The sequence below is a fragment of the Alligator sinensis genome, unplaced genomic scaffold (genome assembly GCF_000455745.1).
Source record: "Alligator sinensis unplaced genomic scaffold, ASM45574v1 scaffold323_2, whole genome shotgun sequence".
Taxonomy (NCBI): Eukaryota; Metazoa; Chordata; order Crocodylia; family Alligatoridae; genus Alligator; species Alligator sinensis.
Window position 1 is genome coordinate 859,507 of NW_005842392.1, and position 10,006 is coordinate 869,512.

At 40.8% G+C, this 10,006-nt stretch overlaps 1 protein-coding gene across 12 annotated transcripts in view; it reads right to left on the reverse strand.

The window, feature by feature from the left end:
• EHMT1 (euchromatic histone lysine methyltransferase 1) overlaps window positions 1-10,006 on the reverse strand; it is a 152,566-nt gene that overhangs the window by 88,256 nt on the left and 54,304 nt on the right. For 3 of the 12 annotated variants that reach the window (XM_025211188.1, XM_025211202.1, XM_025211203.1), the window contains exon 2: window positions 5,921-6,146. The exons of 7 other annotated variants lie outside the window; for them this stretch is intronic. In XM_025211188.1, the coding sequence (XP_025066973.1) occupies window positions 5,921-5,998 (78 nt within the window). In that variant the 5' untranslated portion in view covers window positions 5,999-6,146. Of the gene's footprint in view, window positions 1-5,920; window positions 6,147-10,006 lie in introns of those variants that run through there. 2 more of the 12 variants (XM_025211199.1, XM_025211198.1) reach the window with 2 other exon arrangements.

Sequence of the window (10,006 nt, forward strand, 5' to 3'; positions counted from 1 at the left end):
TTAGTGACTTTTTTTTTTTTTTTTTTTTTTTTTTTTTTTTTTTACACATTCCTGTTAGCGTGTACAGTATGTGCCTCACTCCTGCTGCTTTACTGACTACTCTAAGTTCTGACGTGCATTACCATACGCTGAGCCTACCTTCTCATTCCCCCCACCCTCTCCACACACCAGCCCCACTTCCACATAGCCATGAGAGGCAAATGAACCAGCCTGGTACTCCATAAAAGTGCTAGAACAAGAAATCAAGTTCAAATAAAAAGCATGGAGGGGAGGAGGGGGTGGGGGGGAGCTGAATTCATACCAGAATGACGGAAACAGGACATCAAGGGAAGATCACGTTACAGCTTCCAGGTTCTTCTCTATTAAGGGAAGTTGATTTCAAAACCCTAAAAACTTTCAGTAATAAAAAAAAAAGCTCTGAAAAAGGTAGCAAGGGTGACATGTGAGATTTGTCTCTAAATTGCTGATGGTAGATTGCACAGGAAGAACACAAGCTTCAAGCCTACTGCAGCAGTTAGCATATGATTTTCAGTGCTTCAAGTATTTAGCCCTTAAGTGAAAGGCAAGGTTATTCTGTCATTCCAGTTTGACAGAAGTCTCCAAATTGATTGTTTGACCCTTCCAAGTATCAGGAGCAGAAACAGGAGGAAAGAAATGTATAGGGACGGGGGGGTGCGGAAAGCAGGAACAATAAAAAAAAAGGTACCATCTGCCTCCTACCCCACAAACCTGCTGGTCATGATGGCAGAGGGTCTCTAAATGTCCTTATTTGTCTGAATGAAAAATTTCCCTTCCATTGTACAAAAAGAATGCGATCCTTTGTCATTAGGAGATGGTACCACACAAGAAAGGTCACACTGGCATTGGGATTCTTGCAGCATACCAGTGTTACTAGGTAGGTTTCAAATCCTGGGAGAAGAGAAAATAAATGAGCACTGCAATACAACCAGCCCGAATGCTCGTGTTCCATATGATATCCAGATGCAGAAGCAGCCTGATCCTGCAAGATGAGGACTGCCCTTGGCTCAATGAAGAGTTAAGGGCACTGACCACCCTCGGGTGATAATGTCAGCAGACAAGTCTTGATTATGGAGGGCATGATTCTGAAAGATGCTGAGCATTCAACTGAAGATAAAGGCAACAAGAGCTGCAGGTACTTAGCACCTCTGCAAATCAGGTGCCTGAATGCCCTAAAAAAATTTAAAAAAAAAATAAAATAAATTCAGCTGAATCCTCCAGCACATCCCGAATTCCACATCTAACCAAACAGCATTACATTTTTGTGCATTTTCCACAGAACAGTACAGAAATGCAAACAGATCAGACTAGAAAAATTTGACCTACCCATTGGTTTGGGGACAATCAAAAACATTTTGAGAGTAATTCACCCCTCTTCCCCAGTCCTCCTAGTATAACGGTGACAGGGACAATCAAATAGATTGCATCTGGGCTAGTAAATTTCCATGTCTTTTGGAGGGCTACTGTAGGCCATATGCATTATGACTACACAAAAGAAGCATAATGGTTAGTTTCAAATAACAGAGACAAACGAAGACTTGAACACACAAGGTTATGGCTATTAACCCCTATGCTGCTGAAGACAGACCCAGAATTTTAAAGCTATATATAAAGATGGACGGTAGCATCTTTTGAAGGCATTTACCAGGGGTCAGTCTGTATGCCTGGACTGCTCAAAATGCTTAGGAATAATCTATCGTGCTGATAGCGCGTCATGGTATCATACGGGCACATGTCTGCCCCAGTGGTAATCTCTGTTGCCTCAGCATCTTTATTACAAGCCCATTTGCAACTCAAACCTCAAGGTTTCTGGAAAGGAACTTACAGCTTAAGATTTCAGACAAGGAATTTGCTTTTTCTCAATAGTTTTTAAAAGAAACCCTGTTTGTTTCTTCACCGTCATTTTTGATATACATGCTTTCAACCTGCACTCGCAAGACAACATTCATGATAGCATTTGCAGTCCAGCAGGCAGACATTTTTCTCATCATTTCCCCTACTTTCTGATGGTATTTTTGCTTCTTCCCCGTAGATAAAAAATTAATATCTGTTAAAGTAACAGTAAAAGCTTTCTCTAAAACCAACAACTGTGAGACTCCAGCCTAAATTTTTCAGGCCAGCAGGGGGTGGTAGCATCACCCACAGTTCTGGCAGCTCTGCAATAATCAAGGGACAACAGTGAAGGTCAAGACTGAAGTACACACCCTAGCTCAGAAGGTCTTTATTTCTGTCGATCATAGACAGGACCAGGAGGCTGTTAACATACAATGTAAACAGGAAAGCAACATGGCAGAGTGAGATGTGACAGTTTTAAGCAACATTTTAAATAGCCTGCCAGCAGGCAGCTTTTGCCATGAAATAAAAGAAAATCCCAATGGTTCACTCAGTCCCTCGTCTGGATGACAGGCTAATGAAGAAAGGATTCTCCTCTCCGAATAAATGGCTACCTTTGCCCTCCTGCCATCCCAAAAACTGAACTGTAGGCTTGCTTGGCATCAGCCAAGGCTGTCAAACTGTTTCTAGCAAGCAGGTGAAATGCTTCTGCAGGCCCTCTCTTGTCTTTGAAAGCTTGGTCTTCCCAGAGTTTAAAGACCCCCCCTTCTCTGATATGAAATGGAAAAGAGGGGCAGGGGGAGCCCTAGGTAGAACCAAACACTTGAAAGAGACTCCATGCTAAACAGGAACACCCCTCCAAACAAAAAGACAAGGTAGAGACTCACTGGATTTGTAGAATCGGAGTGCCAGCTTCCTTAGACAGACACATATCATTTAAGACTCAGAACTGTGTACAAGTTTACTGAACAAAACAGTCATCAGAGCAGCCAGAAAGTCTGCAAAGCATGCGCCTGCCCTGGCCACTCTCTAAATCTCCTCCTTTGAAAGAAAGCCCACACCCCATCCTGCACGCTGCTGTCTCACTAGGCAATACACACATTTCTGCTGTGCTGTTCTTCCTTGCATAGGACAACAAAATAAATACAAAATCCAGCCATGATTATCTTAACTGTCTTCCTCCTCTCAAAGGTTTCTCCTTTTCTACCTGACAATAGTCTGTCTGCGGACACAACCTGAGGGAATCTGCTATTTATGACATATGGAGCATGGACACTACAAGTTACTGTACCTGCAGACATCTGTTGTCTTCTTTTGATGAAGACTCAAAGAGTTGCATATTCCAGATCCTCATGAACAGTGATTCAGTTTCTGCTCATGTGATAAAAGCTCCCTCTACAGAGTGAGCATGCCCAGTGGAGACCATTTCACTGTTCACTCCAAGCTGCAGCCATTTCACAGAGAACCTGCAGACTTAAGGGCTTCCATTGGAGCAACTATTATCTAAGGCATCAGAGGGATACAGCATCTGTCCTGGTACAATACACAGTTAATAAAGATAATCTGTCAACATTCTGACACAATGCCAAGCCTAAGACTGATCATAGCCTGAAAACCCCCGTTAAAAACCATGCAACAATGTGTTCTGTTACAGTGGCCTTCAAGAGTAGCCCTTCCTTGCCTATGAAAAAGAGATGCTGCCTATTAGCATTTACATTTGAGGGCACATGTGCTAATTATATTCTGCTTAATAAAACTGTGCGCCTTTTGAATGCTGGGATAAATGCACGTGGGTCAATCAGCAAATGTACAGGGTCCAACTGAAAGTGAATTTGAGATTTGATACGCTGAGTTGAAGGGCTGTCAATTTTTCACTTCAGAGATTTATAATACAATGTGACCTTACGTAACCAAACTTAAAAACGTATCAGAAACACAATCATCAAAAAGAAAAAAAAAGTGAACGAACTGATAGAAGTACTGCACCTAATACTTTCCTGAGCTGAGCCTATGTCGAACCATAAGATACAACTGGCCCAGCTAGCAGGATAAAAGAAGAAATTTTAGCTTCAAAATCACAAGTAGTTTGTCTCTGTTCCGTTTCACAATTAAGCACAAAGTCTTGGCAACCCTCATATCTGCTAAAGCTCCCAGTAAAACTGCCTGAGCAACTCGCAGGAACATCTGTAAGCAGAGATCAGCTGGACTGGATTCAAATGCAAGTGACATATTTATCACAATGCCAAAGTACGTGGGTTTCTTTATATTTAATATTTTCTGGAGCACCTCCCACAAGAAAGGGGGAAGGGAGGATGGAAGAGAAGAGAGAAAGAAGGGAAATTCTTAAATGGAGTCAAGTACCTCCTGCTTGTTCTTCAACATGGAAAAATGAAATTCCCCACAAAGCAGGATTGAGGAAGAAGTTTCCCTTTAAGGCTCAACATTAAAATAGCCACTAGTTCAACATATTGCATCACAATGAACTGAGAAGAAGAGGGAAAGCCTGCCCTGCACAAAGGGAGAAAACACATGAAAATTCACAGTGAGAAGCTGAAAAGCCCAATTTTACATCTTTTAGACAATGCATGAGAATCAAGTACACTAAATTCTAGTTTTCACAGTGAAGCGAATCCTACAAGATTGCCCTTCTTCCCTTTACTTAGCAATGCAAGAGACGGTCATGATCTTCTATTATCACACACTGGAAACAAGCAATATCAATTTTCTCCACCCCATGCATTTACTTCACCATCTTGCACATAGACATTTGCAAAGTGGTAATGGTTAAAACAGCAACAGCAATCTTCCATAGCACTGCATCTACTAAAATGACGCTCTTTTCCTCTCTCCAAGCACTTCAGACACGTTTCACTACCAAATGGTTAAAGCATGCCAGGCAAAATTGAGAGGATAAAATTGATCAAGGAAACTTAAGGTAACAGAAGGAAGTGAGGATATCACCTTTACTCCTGGGTTGTTTTTCTAAAATAGCTTTAAGTTACAAGGCATATCAATGGGATTTTTTTCTGGCCTTTATTTCAATCACTGGAAAATGTAACGGTAACCTCTTTAATATAAAAAAAGGAAAAACACAAAAGACAACCACCCAAAAAACAACAAAACCTGACAAGACAGACAAAGGTATATTATCCAATGCAACAAAAGGAATACTGTAGTTCTAACCAAAGACAGCCCTAAAATAGGTCTGTCTACTGTTATCCCTCTTTGCAGCATGAATTTATAAACCTAACATCAAAAAATATGAAAGGGGATACAACGAATTTCATAACAACTGCAAACTCAAAAGAGGTAATATAGTCAAAACATTTTTAGAGCTAAAATTTCTTTCAAACCATGCTACAGTATTCATTCTTTCAGTAGGCTCACAAAGACAGCACTTCTTACTGCAGCTCAACGCTAGAAATGTTTTCACTGCTAAAGTTAAAAATACATGGAAAACAGAAGTTAATGCAGATGCCAATTTGTTTTTCAAGTCTCCCCTCCATTTTGAAAGCATCTCTTCCCAAGCCTTACAGACGGATACATTTTCAAACAGCATATTGGGGACACTTCAACAATTCACTGAAAACTCAAGCAAAGCAATCAATTAGCATCTTACCAGGCACATTTCACAGTGTCACAGTGACACTGTACAAAAGGATCAACATGATTTGTGCATTAGTTATTGAGGTTATGGTCAAGTTCTTTACATTTATGAAGTCCAAAGAGAAAAAAATGAGCTCCTAAGCAGCCCTTAAAATCTCACACGTCATTAGCTGCACCACACTGCCATTCAAAGGCCAGTCTCCTAAAGTGACACTGGTATGTGCATCATGTCTGCTTCAGGAGCAAAAAAATAAAAAAATAAATCTCTTCTTTTGGAACTAAAACCGTTTCGTGGAAAGCTGCAAATCACATGGAGATAATCAGTTACGATACCTAGGAGTGAAGTTAAACAACAATCTTGTTCGCAGCTCTTGAGTTTAACTGTGTCGTGACAGACCCAAATGCTGTCATGTTACTGTTTAATGCCCAGGACGAAGCTGTAGTCGTGTTTTAAGGTGCTTACTGTTTGATGGAAGCTACAGTGCTTCTTGCTCTGTTTCCTACTTGGTCCACATGAACAACAGTCCTGCTTTGGCCACATGACCTAGCTCCCTCTACAGGTCCGTGCGCCACAGTAAGCATGCTCAGAGAGGAGACCATTTCCTTTCAGCCGTCTTAGTGTTGTGGAAACTGCAGCCATTTCATGGAAGTCAGGGAGAGCACAGATACAACCTCTTTTTAAACAGATCCTGCAAGACATTAAAAGGAGCCATCTTTTGTACCCCGCACGCAAATATCCCCACAGACACACACGTGCACGCACGCACAGGCACGGATGGAAGGAGAAAACTGACATTTCAGGGAAGAAGATGGTTATACAAGTTAACTATTCGGTGACTTCAGAAAAGTAGAATCACGTTGCATTGATCTCTCCTCCCCACCTTTGCCAGGAAAGGCTGTCATGAAGATGACCGAGGTGGACTTTCTAAGGATTTGTTGCTAGTGGAATGAACCAGCACATAAACAACACCAAAAACCCAGCCATTTATATTCAATTAAGATTTGTTTCCTTTCCCTGTTCTCTCAAATTACCCCAAGCAAGGTCATCATCAAACTGTATCTTGTGTGGGTTGCCTTGCTAGGGACAGTGTATCACTTTGCTTTTGAAAAATGTGTTCTGCCCAGGACCATAAAACTAGCAGATATTTTTAAACTCGTGGCTCTCTGGCCTGTTCCGAGATTCGAGGCTTGAATATCCTTTTAGGATCTCACATTTTAAAAAGAGAAAAAGACAACAGAACGACAACCTTCGTTCAACAAAGGACACATGGTTCCTAAGGGCTTTTGCTTAATTACACCATTACATATGTCATTTTCACAGCTTCTTTTAAAGAAGAAATAAAAGTGGGAGGGAAGGGAAAATGTTTCTACTGTCAGAAGATGACCAATATTTGGTCCTGCAAAATACAGGAGTTTTTTTGACTTTGCCTTGCCTCCCTTGCTGTTTTCATACCCTACCCAGCACCGAAGCTGCTTTTTCTCTTTTCGGCTATCTTAAAAACATAGTGAACAGAAGAGTTTAAGGGGTAGAGAAACGGTCTATAAAAATAAATTAGGATTCCAAAAGGAGCTTTCATATTTTTCCCCTGTTGTTAAAAATTACTCATCAGCTTCACAACAAGTTATTAAAATGCCTCCTTCCTCCCTCAATGAATATTTAGGGGGGTATGTTCCTGCGAGGTGCTGAATCCCCCCCCAATTCCCAATGCTGGAGACATCAAATGCCTATTGAACACCTTGCAGGGCGAGAAGCCCCAGTCTGAAATGTACTGAGCAGGCTCCTGGACTCATGTTCTACCTCACAATCTGAAACCTGGGTCTGTTCAAAGATTTTAAGCCAAAACTACAACAAAGTTAAATGCTGTTTTTAAGCCAGTCTGAAGGGCAAAAATGCCAAGGGTCTCTGCACAGAGGATGTTACACAAACCTACACAGTGGCAACAGGTAGTGATACACAAGCTTTTCAGGAAATGGTCCTGTGTTTTAATCAAAAAGTGTTCATTGCATTGCTACAGTAACCCAGAACTAACTGGTTAACTTTCTAATAGGCTGGCAGGTTTGTAACTTAGAAGGTACTGTATCCCTCACAGTGCAAATGTACCAAATCCATCAGCTTTAACACATAGTAAACTTAGCAGTCAGCATTTCCATTTTGAAAACTCTTCCCTTCTTCATTCAACTACTGCACGTAAGAGCTCCTACTGTACAAATAAAGTTTTGCCCGAGAAGGGTGCTGAATGTATCAAGCATATTCCATCTTCAAGAACAGAGATCAAGCTTATTACTTTAATGACAGCAACAGTTTGTTTTGTTGGTGTTGCTACTGTTTTTATACACCTGGAAAAAGACAGATGGGGTAGGAATCAGAGACATTTCAGTAGATGCACAGTGCAAAGCCATACTGCTCATGATCATAGTCTTCTGCCAGGAAAGCAGGCAGTAAAAATGGCTGCTTACATTCAATCTCACTTCTGCTGCAACACTCCATCGAAACGCTGGAGATCATTTTACAGACGACGCTGCTGGTAAAGTTCATGGTCTTTCCCTTTCCTGGCCTCCCACCCAATTTTGTAATACTATGGACAGACATCCATATGAAAATAGGTTCTTTGTTTCTTGGATTTGTCTGACCGTAATGCTTTTTATTCCTTCCCCAAAACCATGAACTTCAGACTGCAGTATGAAGCGTTGATGGCTCTATAAGTGATTCTGTCAACAGTATGAATTTGTGTAAGGAACTGAAGGAGGAGAGGCACTCCTAAAAAGAAAAAAGATCCTGTCTTCATGCAAACAGCACTAGTAACAAGGGGAGAGAAATACAGAAAGCATGATATCTCTAAAGAAATTCCTTTTCAGTAACTGCCATGAGGTGGCAGTGGGTCTTTAAGACTACCTTACTTTTCACACAAACACAGTAGGAAACTATCACATGAGTTTCAGCATCTGAAACTGTTTAAGTCAAATTTCTTCATCAAGGAAACTTGACCATACAACTCGGGGCTGAAATGATTAACATCAGAGACACTGACAGAGAAAAGGCCAATGAGCTCTATCCTGAAAGCTATTAATACAGCCCACATCAGAACCAATGAAAATCAAAACCTTGCTTTTACATGCATTGTTACAATGCACTTCATTTCACATTCACATTTGCTTTTCTCATGAATTTATCCACCACCACTAACAAGCCAACGCTTCTTACTAATTAGAAATTCTATACATCCAAGTCTAAGGCATACACCTCAGCTTCTAGACAGACTTTATCAAAGCATTTTAAATTGGTCAAAAAGTTGCTACCAAGTTGCTGCATTAAACAAGTTATTTAATGACTTGATCCTGCTTTTCTTCTGCTCTCACAGTTCACTGAAGGCAATGGGTGTGTTGGATGTTCAACAAATGCAGGACTGGGCAATAAATATGCAAGTTAACTTAGGTAATAAACTGACTCAACAAGCAGATTGACTTTATGTAAGACAGTCATCTGGGACTGAGCAGTAAAATGAAAACCTGCAAGTTTTGATCTTAACCAACCACACGCTGAACTATGATATGTAGAGCAACAAGATTATCCCAAAGAACCAATCTGTTACTTGACGCAGACTAAAGACAGACTGTACATCAGAGAGACTTCTATTAACGAGAGAGAAGCAAAATACACCAACTTTAAGGCCATGCTCCTGTTTTTACAAATGTCCCAAATAGTCATTTGAAATCGCTTTCTAAAGACATGTTGATATGAATTTGATCACCCAAGAAAATGTTCCCCATGGGATCTATCCACCACCTTAGCATTCATTCTGTAATCACCAATCTCTCGCCTTTCTCCACACAGTCAAATCCTCCTTACACCTCCCTAAGACAAACATTGACAGCCAATGCAAATGTTTTATTGGCAGTTTACCATGCAGCTTGCTAGTACAACTGAAGCCAGTCACTTCATACAGCACATATCTGCTAGTACATAGTTATAAAATCCAGGGAAGAAGCTGGCAACTGCATACCCAGTGCAAAAGCCCAATCAATGCAGGTTACAGCTTCTTGCTCTTTACCTCGAAATTTACTCACCAACATACTAAACCATTGTTTGCTCCAGGCTGACTACTTACATAAAATACATCCCCATTCCCCTCTCCCCCCCCAACACACACACTTCTTGCAAAATTAGGAAGACAACTGACTTGGCACGTTTTATTTTGTTATTTTGTTTGGTATTGAGATGAAAAAGAAAGATGGATGTTTTACATTCTTTCGCATTCCCACAACCCCCAACAGATTTGGATTTAAACTGTAATGCACATCTGTCCATTTTGCGTGTTAAAATTAACAACAGTTAACAACCGAGTACGCGGGATCATAGTATAATCACATGTTCTCCAATATGAAGGCACAAGCAAACAAGCCCAAAGCCTTTGCTGCCAGACCTGTCTCTGAGCGGCTTGCCTGTTGTTACTTCATGTCATAACCCTAACATCAGACAGGTTCTTTCTTTATATAGGTTTGCAAGTCAGTAAAGGTTATTATTTTAAAATCCTCCAGACAGATCAGCAGG